Source organism: Salvia hispanica, chromosome 2, assembly GCF_023119035.1.
Source record: "Salvia hispanica cultivar TCC Black 2014 chromosome 2, UniMelb_Shisp_WGS_1.0, whole genome shotgun sequence".
NCBI classification, from domain to species: domain Eukaryota; kingdom Viridiplantae; phylum Streptophyta; class Magnoliopsida; order Lamiales; family Lamiaceae; genus Salvia; species Salvia hispanica.
Window position 1 is genome coordinate 20,803,889 of NC_062966.1, and position 19,126 is coordinate 20,823,014.

The 19,126-nt window shown below is 36.0% G+C and overlaps 4 protein-coding genes across 7 annotated transcripts; 3 read left to right on the forward strand and 1 right to left on the reverse strand.

Annotated features, from left to right (window-relative positions):
- The first annotated feature begins 1,476 nt into the window (after positions 1-1,476).
- LOC125205196 (histidine biosynthesis bifunctional protein hisIE, chloroplastic) lies at positions 1,477-4,893 on the forward strand. 2 transcript variants are annotated; one of them, XM_048104021.1, is made up of 6 exons: positions 1,477-1,685; positions 2,206-2,370; positions 3,690-3,935; positions 4,027-4,122; positions 4,206-4,357; positions 4,455-4,893. In XM_048104021.1, exons 2-6 carry the CDS (start codon positions 2,221-2,223, stop codon positions 4,654-4,656), a joined length of 846 nt encoding a protein of 281 aa, XP_047959978.1. In that variant the 5' UTR covers positions 1,477-1,685; positions 2,206-2,220; the 3' UTR covers positions 4,657-4,893. The 2 variants fall into 2 exon arrangements, with proteins under 2 accessions (XP_047959978.1, XP_047959979.1); XM_048104022.1 differs by lacking the exons at positions 1,477-1,685; positions 2,206-2,370 and adding an exon at positions 3,395-3,453.
- A 98-nt stretch (positions 4,894-4,991) lies between these two features.
- On the reverse strand, positions 4,992-7,519 carry LOC125205195 (acyl-carrier-protein phosphodiesterase PptH-like). 3 transcript variants are annotated; one of them, XM_048104018.1, is made up of 7 exons: positions 6,943-7,519; positions 6,730-6,849; positions 6,570-6,623; positions 6,140-6,303; positions 5,973-6,014; positions 5,647-5,823; positions 4,992-5,317 (listed from the first exon to the last, which is right to left on the reverse strand). In XM_048104018.1, the coding sequence occupies exons 1-7, from the start codon at positions 7,351-7,353 to the stop codon at positions 5,107-5,109; spliced, it is 1,179 nt and encodes a 392-aa protein (XP_047959975.1). In that variant the 5' UTR covers positions 7,354-7,519; the 3' UTR covers positions 4,992-5,106. The 3 variants fall into 3 exon arrangements, with proteins under 3 accessions (XP_047959975.1, XP_047959977.1, XP_047959976.1); XM_048104020.1 differs by lacking the exon at positions 6,570-6,623; XM_048104019.1 differs by lacking the exon at positions 5,973-6,014.
- Positions 7,520-10,174: 2,655 nt separating this feature from the next.
- On the forward strand, positions 10,175-11,242 carry LOC125206451. Its single transcript, XM_048105703.1, has 2 exons — positions 10,175-10,527; positions 10,576-11,242. Exons 1-2 carry the CDS (start codon positions 10,175-10,177, stop codon positions 11,240-11,242), a joined length of 1,020 nt encoding a protein of 339 aa, XP_047961660.1.
- A 3,559-nt stretch (positions 11,243-14,801) lies between these two features.
- On the forward strand, positions 14,802-18,821 carry LOC125207692 (ABC transporter G family member 11-like). Its single transcript, XM_048107143.1, has 9 exons — positions 14,802-15,131; positions 15,377-15,666; positions 15,740-15,911; positions 15,983-16,225; positions 16,289-16,483; positions 16,556-16,642; positions 16,860-17,132; positions 17,325-17,432; positions 18,391-18,821. The coding sequence occupies exons 1-9, from the start codon at positions 14,802-14,804 to the stop codon at positions 18,670-18,672; spliced, it is 1,980 nt and encodes a 659-aa protein (XP_047963100.1). The 3' UTR covers positions 18,673-18,821.
- Positions 18,822-19,126: the final 305 nt, after the last annotated feature.

Consider the following 19,126-nt stretch of genomic DNA (forward strand, 5'->3'; position numbering starts at 1 on the left):
AATAATGAGTCACGTGGGTTCGAGTTTTTTACATAAAATAAAGAATTGTTTACGGAATAGTTAATTAGTTAAACAATATTTTATGAGTCGGCTTACATTGCAATTGCACGTTGCATGAGGTCATAGACAGTTAGACTCATAACCATAAATGAAGGAAAAGGAAAATATTCATATGCTTATTGGGTTTATCTTACAAAAATATGAAAAATATGATTGTTTGGAGGAGATGTAGGTCAATAAACTTGTTAATGGAATTTAAACCAGCCAATTAAACCTCTTTGAAAATGGAATGGTACATTGCTACAAGAAACCTTAATCATTTTAGTAATGCTTCCAAAGAACTATTATTTTGAAATACGTTTCGTTCTCTATTATAATATCTCACCGCATTTTAGCTAGATTGAGAAGAAAAATATTTAATAAAAAACTAAAAGTCCGGTTTAGAAGAATGAATAAAAGTTAGTTTATAACTTTATATGATAAAATACATTCTAGAAAAATACACAAAAATGGTAAAACATGGATGGTTATCCGTGGAAAGAGTATGATTTGGAAATTGCGTGTTTATATGCAATAAAATAAAGGCGTTTACAATTTTTAAAAGTCTTCAATTATTTATGCAAAAAATAGTGCCTATATATGCTACTGCGGGATCACGAAACTTCGGGCCAAAGAAAAGAACAAATATAGGAGGGAATAGATATTACAACAGACACTTGTAGGTAACCATTAATGAATAATGAAATTATGACATAATATAGTACTCCTAATTCATATTGAAAAAGTTCAACCTCACACAAAAATCATGCAACTTTGAAAATGTATTCCTTGGTAGCCACTCATTAAAGTTCAAAATCAAAACCTTTGATTATCGTCTAACGTTTAATTTTTAAACAATTATTTTTTCTCCAAGATTAATATAAACTGGAGTGCTCCCATATAACAAATAAAAATTGTTTCCAATACAATAATAAGGTGACAACAACTAATTTATGATTTTTTTCTCATGTGATGGCTAACAAGATGATAGCGATGGTTATGAAATAAATGCTCTAGTAATTATGAATATAATAAAATAAACATCTGAAATATTAATCCATTTCGAGCCGATGTGTATGTGCCTCTTTGTACGATATCAAGCAAGAAATTCATGACGATAAAGTGCAGCATACTAGTTGGTAAGATGCTTTTATATATCATCTTGTCATATTATTCTGACCCTATATTCTCTTGGCGGATACAATAATTGTAACTAGTCAATTTGGTTATTTTTTATGGGTAACTCTGTAATTAACTCTTAAAACCAAATTAAATCAACCAGATTTGAGATTTATGGGTAATGATGGCCCAATAATCTGTAAATAAGTCCAGTCCAAGAATTGAAAATATATTTGAAGTAAATGGGCCTAAGCCCATTAATCAATGAATTTAATAGTAAATATAAAATCTCCAAAACACATATCTGTTCATCCTTCTCCTAGAAAATTTAGTGGAGGCGCCGCCGCTTCTCACTCTCACTTCTTCTCTGCATCTCACCATCACCAGCTGACGTCACTCGCCGACGTCTATTTTCATTGAATTTACCTGTCTCGACTCGCAGTAGCCGTACTAGCAAAAGTCTCGCTGTCTTCTCTTCTCATTTCCTGCTCTCCTACCATCCACTCTTCAGCAATCTCCGACTCTAGGTAACAATATGCACCGATACGTCATCGTTTGCCAGAGATGATGCATTTCGGCGACAAATTTGAAATATTCAGGATTAATGCCTTCTTATTCTCGCTCACAGAAATGTATTTACTCGATTTCGCCAACTGTTGTTTTTTTAAATTTTGGCTACAAAGATGGTTTTGTATTTATAGAACAACGCTCTAGATCTAACCTGGAAGCACAGTCCTTTGCACAATAGATAATTGTTGTGCCTGGATATCGATTTTTTATTAGGTTTAGAGAAAACCCCCCTTTTTCACCTACTTGGATTTCAAATTTTCTTTTCGGTGTAATTTCTGCGCGTCTCTAGCTGATGACGGATCTCAGTATGTACAATTCTTAGAAGAATGTTAAGCCCTTTATTTTGATTCATTTTTTGTTTTAGTTTTGTGGGAAGTCTGCACATTTTTATTTCCCACGATTCTCCCCGCACTTGATGCAAAAAAGGTTGCAGTTTTTTTTTCTCATTGAGGTGGTTTTGGTTGTTATTTGTTTCAGGTCGATTGATAGTCAATGGCGGTTCCATATGCCAATTACTTTCAACTTCCAAAAGTAAACCCAAAAGGCCACATTTTTGGCTCGTCTAGTGGACTCAACACAAGGGCCTCTCCTGCGTATTGTTGCCTCAGAACTTCCAGCCCGATTTCACATGTAGAAGCCAAGGTAACATGTTTCCATTTATGTGTAATTTCATTGAGAGAACTTGATTGGCTTGATTTCATTGTTCATTGTTTTTATCTGTATCTTTGATTATTGTCGTACTTCTTTTACTGGTTCACTTACACCTATTAGCCTTAACACCACATGTTAGTCAGGTGCTCATTAGTTTCTTCTGGTGAATGCTGTTACATATCTGGGAAATTAAAGATAGAGAAGGGTGCTGGTGGATGGGTTACTCATCCGCCATTATGCTTTCTCTTGGAGGTGTTCATCGTTGCTTAGTAGTTATCCTTATAATTATTTGAGCTACATCTGGACCCCACATTTGTTAATTTATAATATTCTCTTGTAATTAACTAAAATTTTGTCATGCTCTGGCTGGAGCTGATGTGCTGGTCTTACTCTTTGACTCAAGCTAAATCTTGACATAGTGCAACATACTTTTACTTATTTAGTTTGTTTTTGGCTTGCTTCTAGTCTAGAAGTTCCCTTTTACTGGAATTTGTCCTGATGGTGACTTACATGAAAGGTTGGGTATGTGTTAATTGCTTGGAAGCTTGCTGTATTGGCTATCATGAATTTGTGAGTTTTAAATAGATTTTTTTAATGGGCCAGACACTGGCAGGTGTCGACCGCTGTCCTGGTTGCGGGGACCGTTGAATGTCTGGTAGACATGATATAGTGTTCATTGTTGCTTGATGATCGAACTTAAATGGTCACACGAGCTACATCTGAACACAACATTTGAAGAACATATATTCTTGTTTTACTTTAGGTAATTCATGTACTAGAGTGGAAGAAGCTAAAGAGTCACATCACATTTGTCTGATATTGTTAAGTTTATAATACGCCAGACATTGGCAGGTGTCTAATGTTTCACTGGTTGCTTAGACCGTTGAATGTCTTGGTATATGAAAGTTAGTGTTCATCGTTGCTCTATAATCAAACATCGTGGTTCCTGAGCTACATCTGATCACAACATATTCTATGTTTCTTCGCTTATCTCGTGTATTAATATACCAGACATTGGCAGGTGTCTAATGTTTCACTTGTTGCTTAGACCGTTGAATGTCTTGGTATATGAAAGTAAGTGTTCATCGTTGCTCTATAATCAAACTCCATGGTTCCTGAGCTACATCTGGACACAATATTTTCTATGTTTCTTCAGTTATTCTTTGTGTGTTGTTGGGGGGAGGGATGTGGATAGACATGTTTGAAAAGGATAAATTTATAAGTTTTTCCTCTATGATCATAGTTCAACATTTATTTTGTAGTATACGTTGATCTTTCAGTACCTGTCTAACTACTGGATCAATATATAGGTTGATCCCTTGTTGGATAGTGTCAAGTGGGACGACAAAGGTTTAGCAGTGGCAATAGCTCAGAATGTTGATACTGGAGCGGTTTTAATGCAAGGGTTTGTCAACAAAGAGGCTCTTTTGAAGACTATTTCCTCCAAAAAGGCTACATTCTATAGCAGGTCACGATCAACTTTATGGACAAAGGGAGAGACCTCGATGAATTTCATCAATGTTTCTGATGTCTTTTTAGATTGTGACCGCGATTCTGTAAGTTACTTCTTAGTTTTTTCTGGGTATTATAGTTCTATGTATCTTAGTCTTTTACCATCATGAAATGATAACTTCACTCATATTTCAGATCATATATCTTGGTAAGCCTGATGGACCAACTTGTCACACTGGGGCTGAGACATGTTACTATACTTCAGTGGATAACATCATAAACGATCCTCCGGTAACACATATTTCAACTGATTGCCTTTATTAACTCTTACTGAATTAGTGCAAGTATGTTGATCAATAATTTTTCTCGTATAGGTTGATGGTAGTAAACTTGCATTAACGACTCTATATGCATTGGAATCAACTATATCAAAACGAAAAGAAGAGTTAACAGAAAACCCAGACAGCAAACCTTCTTGGACCAAGCGGCTTTTGCTTGATGAGAAGCTATTGTGCTCAAAGATCAGGTTAGGTTTGCCTTGCATAAGTGTACTTTATACTATTTGGCAACTGAGATAGAAGTAGTGAACTCTAAGCCTTAGTTCTGTGTTTCTTTCTCTGCAGGGAAGAGGCGGATGAGTTATGCCGAACACTGGAGGAAAATGAGGACCAAACTAGGACCGCCTCTGAAATGGCAGATGTGCTCTATCATGCAATGGTGTTGCTGTCTGTGAAAGGAGTTCAGATCGAAGACGTCCTTCAAGTCTTAAGACTAAGGTTTGCACAATCAGGTGTTGAAGAAAAGAAGAGTCGAAAATCATCATAGCTGGTTGATAACTTGTGCTTCCTCGACCTTTTATGCTATCTGCTAAACTTGCAGTGAGCAGAGCAACTCAAATCTCATACATACTGTGATGGGACACTTAACTGTGTGCGTCTGCAGTTTGTATATCTGGAGCCGTTTTTGTGATTGTATTTGCTTCAACTCTGTATGTTATTATCACGGCTGCTTCCGATGAGAAATACAATAAATTGGCTAATAACATTCAACCATTTTTCGACTGTTCTCTACTTTCTACAATAGAGGTGTATACAAATTTGGCACGATTGGGCACGATAAAACTTGTTTGTATCACGTAAACATAGAGTAAACTCTCTTGCTTCAGATCACAAAATTAAAACAATAAATATATCATAATATAAAATGTACAAGTTCATATATCAGTTTTCCTTTTGGGTACTACACAGAAAGCAGAAGCAAGAATAAGATAAGTTATCAGGCTTTGGAGTAAAACCTGGCGACCCAGGGAGCAAGTTCAGTGATGTCGGGTGTTCTGGGGTTCACAGAGTAATGATCAGACCAGTAGCAAGGCGAGAGCTTCTCCGAGAAATTCCCACTTGAGTAAATGCAAAATGGCAGCCAATCTTCACCTCCATTCATTCTTCTGTTTCTTTCCCTTGGATAAGCTAGAGGTGCTTGTACATACCTGCAATTTTCATAAGAATACATAGATTTGACTCAACGGGTAATTTTAATCCAGATAACATATACTACTAAGAAACATCAAAACTATTGTGCTTCATATGTCCAGGGAGAAAGTCATCAAATTAAAGCCACATGAATCATGCTACCATCAACAATAATTTTACCATCATAATATTAGTAATGAACTGAATCATGAATGTTTTAACTCACTTAACAAATGATACTCTGATACTCAGAAGAGGTAGCATGGTGTTTGCAGGGGAGCACCATGACTGGTTACAATAAAGTGCCACAGCTAATTGAGATTATTTTTAAAATTATTTCAATCACCTGATACCCTCAAGAACAGCATCCCAACAGAAATGAGTGTGACCAAACACATGACAAGCTGGTAGCTGCCCTTCTGCTCCATGTATCGCTCTTATTCGTTTCTCAAGATATTTCGAGCCAATAACTTTTGGAAGGTTGGGATAGAAGAGCATTCTTTTTTCTGGACATAACTCTTGCCTGCAGAAAATAGCTTACAAGTTAGGAGTACTACTGAAAGGTATGATTGGAATTTGATATCAACTGTGGTTTGTAAAAGGATAAGAATTGAGATACATTCTTAGCATATATTTACATGAAGACAACGCAGGTACTATGTTATACAGTACCTGATAAGGAACTCATTACAGAGGCAAATTCCCTGGAACATACTTAAGGCAAAAGGACCAACACCAGGTGTAAAACAAGTAGCAGCCAAAAACCAAATCTTTGCAATTGTATGACAACTATGCACATTGCAGAGTACAAGATAGGATTCCAAGTTCGAGTTACTCACCTTGGAAGAAAGTGAGAGAATGAGATTATATGAGTGCACTTCTTCAAGATATCATCAACTACACCAATGTTTTCATCATTCAAAGAATCAAAATACATTGCAAGGGAAGTATCTCCATTTTTTAGTTCGTCAGGCCATTTACATACGTGGTAGTCCTTACATGCCTGTACACCAAACAAGCAACATCTTATCTCATACTCTCCAAGTATAATAAGTAGTGCAATATCGGGACGAAAAAGCCAATCCACTACCGTGTCTTACTAGCATATGGCTTAGTTTTGAGTGAACTAAATAAAATGAGAAAATGTGGCTGACCACTTGAAAACAATGTGTCATTTAACAAATCTCCAGATAGCCACAAAAAAAGTTCAATCTCTGTGCAATTAGACAGAGATGTGAAGTCCTTACTAGGAGAAAGAAAGTTAATCACCATCGCCAAAGATGGAATTCGGATTCCAGTTATGTCTCTTTCTTCATCAAAGCTCTAGACAAAAAAAATCCATACAGCGAACAATAAAAATAAATAAGCGATTGAGATCCATATCAAAATTCAAGGCAGCAGCATTATTAATAATCAAACATATTTCTACCTCATGATACCAGGAGTATAATGGGATAATTCCTACACCATCAACCATGCTAGGTTTTGTCTCCACACCGAGCTTTTCACACGCCTCCAACAATTTATCCAGCTTATCAAGCGAACTCAACTAAACAGAGAGAGAGAGAGATCGGTATTCACATTGAATTTGATACGAATTTAACAGCTCGTCGAAATATTTGTTGATTAAAAGTAGACTTACGTAATCAATTTTTTCCCTGCGGAGCCATAGATCGTGATTTCCAGGGACGAAGAAGACGCGGTCGAATTTGTCTCTCAAAATGGACATTGACACGACGAAATTCTGGTGAGTCTCGGCCACATCGCCAGCAACAAGGAGAACGCTTTGGCGGTCGTTGTGGCTGGGTAAGGAGCTGAGCCAGGACATGTTTTCCGAGTAATCGGTGTGCAAATCAGACACGACGTACACTCTGGCGCCGTCGCTGCCGTTAATGGCGGCCGTCTCAACTGCTGGTCTCGTAATGAGATTGAGTCTGGCGCAGTGAGGTTGAGTTGAGAAGTGGGAATTCAGATTCGGAGGCGGAGATGCAGGCCTCAGAGCAAACGCCGGCGAGAGAGCCCCGGAGTCAAAGAAGCAGTGACTCCGAGCCATGAACGAGCTTGTTGCTGATTTCGTCTGTCAGTTGAAGCCCTAATAGATCGATTAATTCACAATTGTTGCTGAATTTGGGAGCTGCTTCTGCAAATGCAACTGCCACCGCCAAAATCAACCACAATTGGGGATTCCCAATCCCAAGCCAACATACACAGATTTGCGGTGGGAGAGGCGAGTTACACGTGACCGTTTTCCAATTATAAGTATTTGATAGAAATCTATGGGTTCCATTCTAAAATCAATTGGTGATAGGAGGAGGGCGAGATTTATATACTACGGATTTCAGTTCAGTTCTCTTTATACACCGATGTGGGATAGTTCTAATATTATTTTTTAGTTTCAATTGCCAACACCTTCCCTCAAACCCTTCAAGGTGAACCTTGGAATTCACCTTGAAGGGGTTGGACCTTTTTCTATGTGGGATTTCACCTTGAAGGGGTTGGACCTTTTTCTATATGGGACAGGTGAATCTTGGAGGGGTTGGACCTTTTTCTATGTGGGATTTCACCTTGAAGGGGTTGGACCTTTTTCTATATGGGACAGGTGAACCTTGGAGGGGTTGGACCTTTTTCTATGTGGGATTTCACCTTGAAGGGGTTGGACCTTTTTCTATGTGGGATAGTTCTAATATTATTTTTTAGTTTCAATTGCCAACACCCTCCCTCAAACCCTTCAAGGTGAACCTTGGAGGGGTCGGACCTTTTTCTAATCGGTTGGACGATTGGCCCAATCTTTTTCCGATCGGTTGGACCACTGGCCCAAATTTTAAGCCCCGAGATATACTGCTGGGTCAGTCATTTTTTCGGTTTCGGCCCAGATATACTGCTGGGTCAGTTAAATTTGACTCACAGTCGGCGACCCGCTCTGATACCATGAAGAAATCCATGGGTTCCAACCGAAAACCAATTGGTGATAGGAGGAGGACCCATGAGACTTATATACTGATTTCAGTTCTCTTTGTACACCAATGTGAAATAGTTCTAATATTATTTTTTAGTTTCAATTGTCAACAGTATTTTTTTTTTTTTTTGCAATTTCAGATTTTACCTAAAATAAAACTAATTAATTTATTTCACTGAAAAAATTAAATACATTTTTTCGTAATTTTCAATAATTTAAATTTACTCTTAATTTTGCTTTTAAAAAGTTGGAGAGTTGAGAGAAACAAACATTAATGTTAACTTATAAAGATTAGGAAACTCTATTAAATTTGATATCAGTTAACTTATATAAATTGTGACTTCAAGAAAGTTCCCTTCGGTTCAAAAAAGAATGTTTAACATCGGGGCCTTTACACTAATTAATACTCTCTCTGTCAGCTAATAGGAATCTCATTTCATTTTGGCACGAGTTTTAAGAAATATTATGAAAAGCAGGTGTTAAAAATCTTAAATCTTGTCTTATATCGACTTGACAACGATCCTAACTCATCTATAAAAGTATAGATAACTCTCCCCTTGCAAGGCCGTTTAAGTGGTGAGTGGTCAATTTCTAATATGATATCAGAGCAGACACAAGTCGATGATGAATTTTATCTTTTTATCTCTTCTCTTACTTACCCATGTGATGGAATTCCGATGTGTCATTCCGGTTCACATGTGAGGGGGCGTGTTAAAACTCATCTTGTCCTACATGACTAGATAATGAACTCATCTATAAAAGTATGGATAATCCTCCTCCTTAGACCACCCCCATCGGTGACTATGAGATGGGGGTGGAGCATATAAGACAAAATAGGAAGTATTAAAAATAAAGCAAAAATATTGTGTTTGGAAAATAAATGCTTTTAGTTTGAGATGAGTTTGGTGTGAGAACAAGTTATGTAATAGTAGTTTGGTGTGATCTTAGTTGTAGTAATATTTGTATGGTGTGCTTTTAATTATGTAATGTTAGTTTTGTGTGATCTTAATTTACTTCATTTGGTGTGATCTTTGTTTGCACTTTATGTAACATAAATTTATGTAAAATAAATTAGTGTCACAAGAATTTTCTGCAAAAGTAAGTGGGATGTCACAAACTTCAAATTTTACCACATGGATTTGCAGATATGAGTTTGATATCACATGCATTTACTAGTAAAAATAATTATTAAGATGTCAGGAACATTATTTCTCTATCACATGCAAAAGTAAGTGGGATTTCAGAAACAATATGTCACATGCATTTTCTGGCAAAAGTGATTGAGAAGTCACAAGCGTAATTTCTTTATCACATGCATTTTCTGGAAAAAGTGATTATTATGTCACAAGCGTAATTTATTTATCACATGCATGTTCTGGCAAAAGTGATTGATATGTCACATGCATTACTGCAAGTGTGTCTATCACATGTCTTGTTGGAAATATGAGTCAGATATCACATGCATTATACTACTAAAGTTATTGATATATCACATGCATTACTGCAAATGTGTCTATCACATGTCTAGGTGAAAATATGAATTCTGTGCCACTTGTAAATAGTATTTAGTTTATAAATAGCTTGTGAATTCTTTTTGAAGATAACACCAACTACTTACTCCAATTCCAAAAAATGTCTTCCAGTGAAAACTCATCACTTTCATCAGATTCAAGTTTTGATGATTCAAATACCATTGCACTCAATCAATAGGAAGAACGAGTTTCTCAACAAAATCATCAAATTTATACAATTGTTGAGAATATGTTATCTAACATTCCCAATCTAACTGTAGGGGTCCAAGCTTCTAGAGTAAGAAAAAGGTATTGTGAAAGGCAACGCGAGATTGGTGCTGAGCGTTTGATCAATGACTATTTTGGTCCCAACCCGACGTACGGACCAGAGGTGTTCCGACGTTCTCATGCACAAATCCGTATTCCTTCGGATAGTAGAAGCTGTGACTGCTAACGATGAGTATTTTCAGGAGAGACGCGATGCTACTGGGAGACAAAGTCTGTCCTCTTTACAGAAGTGTACAGGAGCTATGCGGGTGTTGGCGTATGGGACATCATCCGATGTCGTCGATGAATATTTGCGGATGAGTTCAACGGCGACAAGAGATTCTCTAATGCATTTTGTTGATGGTGTTATTTCATGTTTTGGTGCCACATATCTTAGAAGACCTAATGAACAAGATATGGCCAAACTTCTATATGTAGCAGATCATCGTGGTTTCCCAGGCATGATAGGGAGTATAGACTGCATGCATTGGCAGTGGAAAAATTGTCCTAACGCATGGGCTGGACAATATACAGGGAGAAGTGGAAAACCAACGATCATTTTGGAAGCTGTGGCATCATACGACTTATGGATATGGCATGCATTCTTTGGGACTCCAGGTTCGTGCAATGATATTAATGTACTCCATCGGTCTCCTGTTTTTGATGATGTCTTAGAAGGTCGAGCACCATATGTTAATTATGTAGTGAATGATCATCAATATAATAGGGCATACTATCTTACCGATGGCATATATCCTGCATGGGCTACATTTGTCAAATCAATCACTTCTCCACAAACTCAAAAGCATAAGTTGTTTGCTCAACACCAAGAGCCCATTAGAAAAGATGTTGAGCGAGCATTTAGAGTCCTACAAGCACGTTTCGCATTTTTGCGACGGCCGTGTCTTGTATGGGATAAAATTTTGATGGGAAAAATTATGATGGCTTGTATCATCATGCATAATATGATAGTAGAAGATGAACGTGATACATATCAAAATTATTATGATGCCACTGAGTTTATTGAAGATACGCATACAAGAGTACATGAAAAAAATGTTGAAGCCTTTTGCTATTCCACTCAACGGATCGGGAGCTTGTCATCATATATGACTAATCGAGCTCAACTTCGCAATAGAGAAGCTCATATTGCTCTTCGAGAAGATTTGATTGAGCACATTTGGAATAAATTTGGCACAAACAATTAAATATGTACTAATGTTTATCTTGTTTAAGCTAGTTTTTTTTCCACTCTTCATTTGTATTTTGGTTTGTTTATTTCTATTATCATATTGTATTTTTTAATGTGTGTAATTTATTATTATATTGTGCTTTAATTATTTGAATATCTAATATTTTCTGTTTTAAATTTGAATCATATACTTTTTATAATTTTTTTTATTATAATTTGTAGACATTATTTAATATATTTAAATTAATTATAAATCAAAATATTAATATAAAATATATGAAAAAGAAAATATTGGGTTGGGTTGGGTTGGGGTCACTGATGGAAGTAAAAAAGTTGATGGGGGTTGAATTGAGTGAGGGTTGTGTATGTGGAGGATAGAGAAATGAATATTTTATTAAAAAGTTGATTGGGGTTGGGTTGGATGAGTGTCACGGATGGAGATAGTTTACAAGGTCTTTTAAGGGTTGGGTGACCTAGTTCTAATAGTAAGTGGAAAAAATGTTACTGGAGTATGAATTTCACTTGTATATATTAATTTTAAATAATACGTGAATAAAGTGGGTTAGTTGAATGTGACATCTTTTTATCATTTATAGTAATTATAAATCGGAACTGTGGACGGATCAAAATAGAAAAATGAAACTCCGTTCGCGCGAATGGAGGAAGTAGCTACTTATGAAAGATACTCACCCATATTTTGATCCATATTCATTTGGTCAGCTTTCATGAAATAAATATAGTTCAATCAGCCCACATCCAACAGACCCATCTAAGGAAGCACAACAAAGCCCAAGCCCACTCAGAGTCACGTCTAAACGTGGCTCGACCGTCGACCCCAAGTCCCCAACGCTTTAAAGATTATGAGTCTTCTTTGATGTTTATTAATAGAGCCTTTTTTAGTTAAAAACAGCACATAAATAATATTCCCTCGTCCCATCTAAATTGAGTCAAACTTTTGGGCATGGAAATTAAGAAATTGTGTTAAAAAGTAGGAGAGATGAATAAAGTAGGAAATATAAATATGTTATAGAATAAAGTGGAATGATTGGATATTTTTTTTTCAAAATAGAAAATGACTCAACTTGATTGGGACATCCCAAAAATGAATACTACTCAACTTAATTGAGACTGAAGGAATATATGGTACAATTGAAAACGAGGTCCAACATTATGTAAATGGCAATGTATGTAGTGGTAGTATTATATAGATGCAATATCTCAAATCACATATGACCTGCCAAACATCTACTACTCCATCCGTTCCATAATAATAGAGTCATTTTATCATTTTGGTACGTTCCATAGTAATAAAGTCATTTTCCTTTTTAGTAAAAGTCAACACATTTTTCCACACATACTTTACTCTCTCTTACTTCCTCACATTTTTAGTAAAATCATATTTTTTCTCCCTTCATCTCTCTATCATTTTCATTTTCTACTTTATTCTCTCTTTACTTAACTCATTTAACACAATTTTTCTTAATCTCCGTACCGAAAAGTTTTGCCCCCATTTCTATGGAACGGAGGGAGTATTATGTGAGTGTTTTGGCTGATTAAAATTTTAAACGAATTAAGTAGCGTTATTTAGCCTTGTTGGGCGCAGTTAGTCAACGATTGTAATCTATACATATATAAAAGGCGAGTTTTGGTCTTTTCTTGAAATATTTATATGTTTTGTCCTTATTCTGAAATATTTATAAGTTATGGACCAATTTGAATATTTTAAGTAACTCATGAATATTTATTTAGATATTTTAATGAGCATTTGACTAATTCTTAAATCACTACAATGACTCATTGGTGGTTACAAATATTTAAATAGAATAATGAGCATTTAACAAATTTTGTAACCTATATTGTCTTGATTTTAAAATTTATGATGTTTTAATTCCATGATCTCTCATGTACTAATTTTGTACCTATAAAAGGCATAGAATTGTGGATGAATTACACTATACACACTAACAAAACATTCTTCATTCTCTCTGAAGCTCTCAACATTTTATTGCACATTTTAGGAACATTGTTTTGCTTGATTTTGGAGCCCCATCAAGTTTATAGGTGCCTAGCAGGTTTGAGATGTTATATACGTTAGGAGGAAGTCGTTTTCATTTCTGGGGAAAATATGTCAATCCGAGAGCACTAACCGTGATGTAATTTGTCTTGCGGAAAGATAGTTTTTCTTGACTAATTTTCATTGTAATTTCCATTTCATTTATTGTTGTTTTTTTCCTTTGATTACAAAAGTTAGAGTACCGCGTGTATATGGTTTCAGAATTTTACCCCAATATTTTTTACCGTTCTTAGAGAGAGAAGAATTGTAACATCCTTAACTCAAACATACATAGTATTTATCTTCATCTTTACACAGTTTATTATTTTTAGTAGAGAAATATGAAGGATTGTTTTAAACATATTTTTCAAAAATGTCAACACTTAATGTAGTCTCTTTATCATTGTCCAAATAATTGTGTTTGTCTCAATTCAATTTTAAATATGTTTAAGTTAATGTCTTTAGGTGTAAAATGAATTGAGGAGTATATATTTATTGAATTTTTATTACATAGTAGTATATTTTTCTATTTTAAATCGTATATAATTATATTGTTTCCTATTTTAATTAATCGATTAACAATTTAAAATTGTATGACAAAAAAATATTCCGTCGTGCATCGCACGTGGGTTAAGACTAGTTCATCATTAACAGCAAGTTTAACACATGCTCGCTTAAAGTAATTGAAAGTTGAAATTAGTAAATACTCCTTATTAATTCAATATTAATTGTATTACAACATTTTTGTTGATCATAATTTACGCTTAAGAATCATCAATTTATATTTAAGGCTTCAATAGGATTTTATATAAAATTCAGTTAAGATTTGTCAACTTTTAAATTAAAATGTAGGAGTATTAATTATATTTAAATTTACTATACATCAAAGAAAATGCGTGCATAATCTAGAAACAACTTGAATCAAATTGCTTAGATAAAATACCAATAGCGCGGCTGTAGGAGTGAGAGGCTAGGTAGAGGTAGGACCAAGTGTTATTATATGTATTTTGCTAATTACAGTTTTTTTTGGTTTTTTAATCTAGACTCTAAGCATCTAATTGGTACTTAAGCGTTAATTGATTTAACCTCCACGACCACAACGGCTCTAGCTATTTAATGATGATTATAAAAGAAAAATAAAAACTTAACTAGCTACTTAAGTTTATCAAGATTCACTTATACTTTGCTTTGTTCTTATAAAAAGGAGAAATGACTGAGGTTATAAAATCACTAATCATTTGATAAATCATTAACATTGCTATGTAATTAAAAATTATATTCGAAAAATACCTCCAAACTAACTAATCAAGTTAGTACATAAATTATGTTTAGATTGAAAAATGAAAAATAAACAAGAAATTCCTCATACCCCCTTAATTTCATAATATCCTACAACCACCCTAACCCCATCGTAGTAATTAAGGCTAACCAGTTCCATTAATTTAGCATTCACTACTCTTGTATGTTTTCTTGATAAAACATCACGTTTCAAATTATTCAAAATCTTCTTCCCTCAAACTCGATGGGGGAGCCAAATGATGGCGCGATCATGGAGAAGGAGACAGAATCTAGAAACGGACAAGAAGATTCTGCAGAATCTGGCGGAGCATGCAGTCTTGCTTGGAAGGATCTAACGGTAATGATCGCTCTCCGCAACGGAAAAACACAGACAATTCTGGAGCAAGTATGTGGTTATGCTGAGGCAGGAAGCTTCACAGCTCTCATCGGACCTTCGGGCTCCGGCAAGACCACGCTGCTCGATGCCTTATCCGGCCGCCTCGCCCCCGACGCCTTCCTCTCCGGTCATATTCTCCTCAACGGCCGTAAGGCCAACTTATCTTTTGGCACCGTTGTGAGTCTTCTCCTCAAATTATGGTTATTTTAGTCACATTCCGATCAATTCAATAAAATATATATGCCTTTCGTTTTGCCACATTATACATAATTTCCCTCAAATACTATATAAGAAAATGAGACAGATGGGAAAAATGTCAAAGTTATGATATACTAATCAGCTATTTTGTAGACCGGCCGGAATGATTTTTCGGATAATTTGGCCCTGTATGTATATCAATAAATGTTGATATCTTATGGCAGGCGTATGTAACACAAGATGAAAGCTTGATTGGGACACTAACAGTACGAGAAACAATAGCATATTCGGCTCGACTCCGGCTCCCAGACACGATGCCATGGTCCGAGAAATCCGACATCATAGAAAACACCATCCTAGAAATGGGATTACAAGACTGCGCCAACACTGTCATCGGAAACTGGCACTTGCGAGGGATCAGCGGAGGCGAAAGGCGAAGAGTCAGCATTGCTCTCGAGATCCTCATGAGGCCCAAATTGCTCTTTCTTGATGAACCAACCACTGGCCTAGACAGGTTAGTAGGCAAATAAAAAATTAATTTCCGAATAAATTCTCTAAAACTAACTGATATTGTTGGAGGGGAGCAGTGCCGCGGCGTTCTTTGTGATTGAGATGCTGCGCGGATTGGCTAAGGATCAACGGACAGTGATAGCCTCGATCCACCAGCCTAGCAGCGAAGTGTTTGAGCTGTTCGACAAGCTGTGCTTGCTTTCCCGTGGCAGAACCGTCTACTTTGGCGAAGCGTCTGAAGCTCACGAGGCAAGAATCAGTCACTCTCTCACTGATTTTCATGGATACAACAAATTTGATGTTGAGAAGTTTGTTTGCAGTTCTTTGGTGGTGCCGGTTTCCCCTGCCCTGAATTCAGGAATCCCGCGGATCACTTCATCCGCTGCATCAACTCAGATTTCGACAAAGTGAAGGAGACTCTGAGAGGATCAACGGTCGAGACAGATGATGATCCTCTAGAGAATATAACCGCAGCTGAAGCTATCGAGATTCTCGTAGATTCGTATCGTAGCTCTGAGTATTGTAGAGCAGCAAATGAAAAGATTGAGGAAATGTCCAAAGTTGTAAGTGTTTTTGTACATTTGTTGTCTAAGAAAGTGTGTTTGATTTGAATTGATTTTGAATAGGAAGGAGGTGATGTGGATTTTGGAGGGAGTGAGGCGAGTTTCTTGAGACAAGCGTTCACATTGACACAACGGTCGTTTATTAATATGTGGAGGGATTTTGGGTATTATTGGCTGAGGCTTGTGGTGTACATTGTTGTCACACTTTGTATTGGCACCATTTACTTTGATATTGGAACTGCCTTTTCTTCCATCCAGGTAACATTTTATTGTAATCAAGAACTTTGGACTTACCAATTTTCAACAAGAATTTGAGTGTGGGAAATGCAGGGGAGGGGAGCATGCTCGTCTTTCGTGTTCGGTTTCGTGACCTTCATGTCCATCGGAGGCTTCCCCTCTTTCGTAGAGGATATGAAGGTAAGCTTATGAACTCCAGTGCAAGAAAAACTTGTTCCCACATCGGTTTTTATTAAGGAAACAAATGTGAGGGTTTTAACTAATCTTTTGGGATGATTTCTCTTATTTAGTCGAGACTCGGATCTTATTTACAACTGGAGTATTAGACATTGAGCCAAACAAAGGGGACTAATTTTGTAGGAGTAATTGATTTTTTTTTGCAATGCTGTTTGAATAGGTTTTCCAAAGGGAGAGGCTGAATGGGCACTACGGTGTGGGGGCATTTGTTATAAGCAATACTTTTTCAGCAATGCCATATTTGATTATGATAAGTGTGATTTCTGGAACAATATGCTACTACATGGTGAATTTCCACTCTGGTTTCTGGCATTATGTATTCTTTGTATTGTGCCTTTATGCTTGTGTGAGTGTGGTCGAGAGCCTCATGATGGCCATTGCGAGTGTTGTTCCTAACTTCCTCTTGGGGATCCTTGTCGGCTCGGGAATCCAGGTTCGTATGCTCATCGCTATCTGTATTTTTTTTCAACATATGATATGTTATGTCTACGACAGTCGACAGAGGAACATAAGATATTTCAACAACTTTAATCCGAAATAGAAGTGTTAATCCAAATTTTATTTTTCTACGTGCCATATAATATTTGCCTTTATTTCCACTTAATATATCATGTTTGTGTTTTAGGGAATATTTATGCTAGTGTCTGGCTATTTCCGACTACCAAATGACATCCCAAAGCCTGTTTGGCGATATCCAGTGTCATATATGAGTTTTCATTTTTGGGCTTTACAGGTAATGTTACTAACTTAAGTTTTCCATCAAACAAACGTGCCCAAAATATATTAATGCGTCGAACTGCCGATTAGGAGAGTCAAAATTAACAGAAAACTCACAACTTGAAAAAACATAAAATATAGCCAATTTGAATTGATGAGACTATAATTAGGGCAGGTAATTCGGTCATCGGTTAGTCGGTTAATCAATGACCGAACCGTTTATCACATTTCTCGGTTAACCGAAAACCGACAAATTCGGTTATCGATTCGGTTCGGTTCCAAAAGTAAGGCACTCAGTTATCAGTTCGGTTCGGTTCCAATCGGTTCTAACCGATTAGAACCGAATTACACATTTAAATATTTATTTTTATTAAATATTAATTCCTTTCTTTTATTAATTTTACACATACATAATTCTTTCTACAAGTATAAATACAAAAAATGCAATGTAGTGCAAGTGATGGCTAGGGTGGGCATTTTTCCCATGCAGTGTCCAAGGATCGATACCTATGAACCGCATAATTTTTTTTTTTGAATTTCGGTTCTGGTTCGGTTAACCGGGACCGAACCGACCTTGTTCGGTTAGGAACCGAGGCCAATTCAGTTTTGGTTCGGTGCTTCAATTTCGGTTCCTTTTGATTTTGGTTAACCTAGTATTCGGTTCGGTTAGAACCGAACAGACCGAATACCCTGTGCTAAATGTGCTTGATCACCACAAATTTGGAATCTTGATATAGATGTTGCATCCTCTTTGAAAATGGAACGACAATTGACGAAGACCGCACACCACCCCATAGCTTTTATTTTTGAGAAGTCCCTTTTCTCATTGCTTCCTTTATAGTAAATTTCTTGTATTTATGGTTTGAATTTTTATTTATTAATTAGGGATGGATATTTGAAGTGTTAAAATTAAGTGAATAATAAATATATATATATATATATATATATATATATATATATATGATTTGTTGCAGGGACAATATCAAAATGATCTGAAAGGGTTGATGTTCGACAATTTAACGCCCGATCATGAACCAAAAATCTCAGGAGAATTCATTTTAGAAAACATATTTGAAATCGACACTGATCGATCAAAATGGGTGGATCTCAGCGTTATATTCAGCATGATAATCATATACAGGCTCATCTTCTTCATAATGATCAAAGCCAATGAAGTCGCCATACCATTGGTTCGACGCCACATTGCAAAGAAAAGAATAAAACCTGTAAATAATACTAATGATATGCATAGTTAATTAAGGCCCATCAATGTCTAGGTTGATTGAATCGTTTCTAAGTTACTACATGTATTAATATTCAAGAGGAATAGGACATACTGTATAAATTAGTACTTCCTTTGTTTCCTTTGTTTCTTTATAATTGAATCATTTTTCTATTTTGAGAAGTTTTGTCATAATTGAGCCATTTTTATATTCCCTCTGTCCCATTAGAAGTGTAACGTTTTCCTTTTTGGGTTGTCCACTAAAAATGAAACGTTTCTTAAAATGGAAACATCACTCTCTCTACTTTTCCCTCTCTCTTACTTTACTCTCTCTTCATTATCTCACAAAACAACACTTGCATAAAATCCTGTGTCGGAAACCAAATGTTTTATATTTATTGGGATGGAGGGAGTATATAGTAATTTTTTTCTCTTTCTTACCTTACTTTCTCTTACTTTATTCATTCTCTCTACTTTTTTCTTCCTCT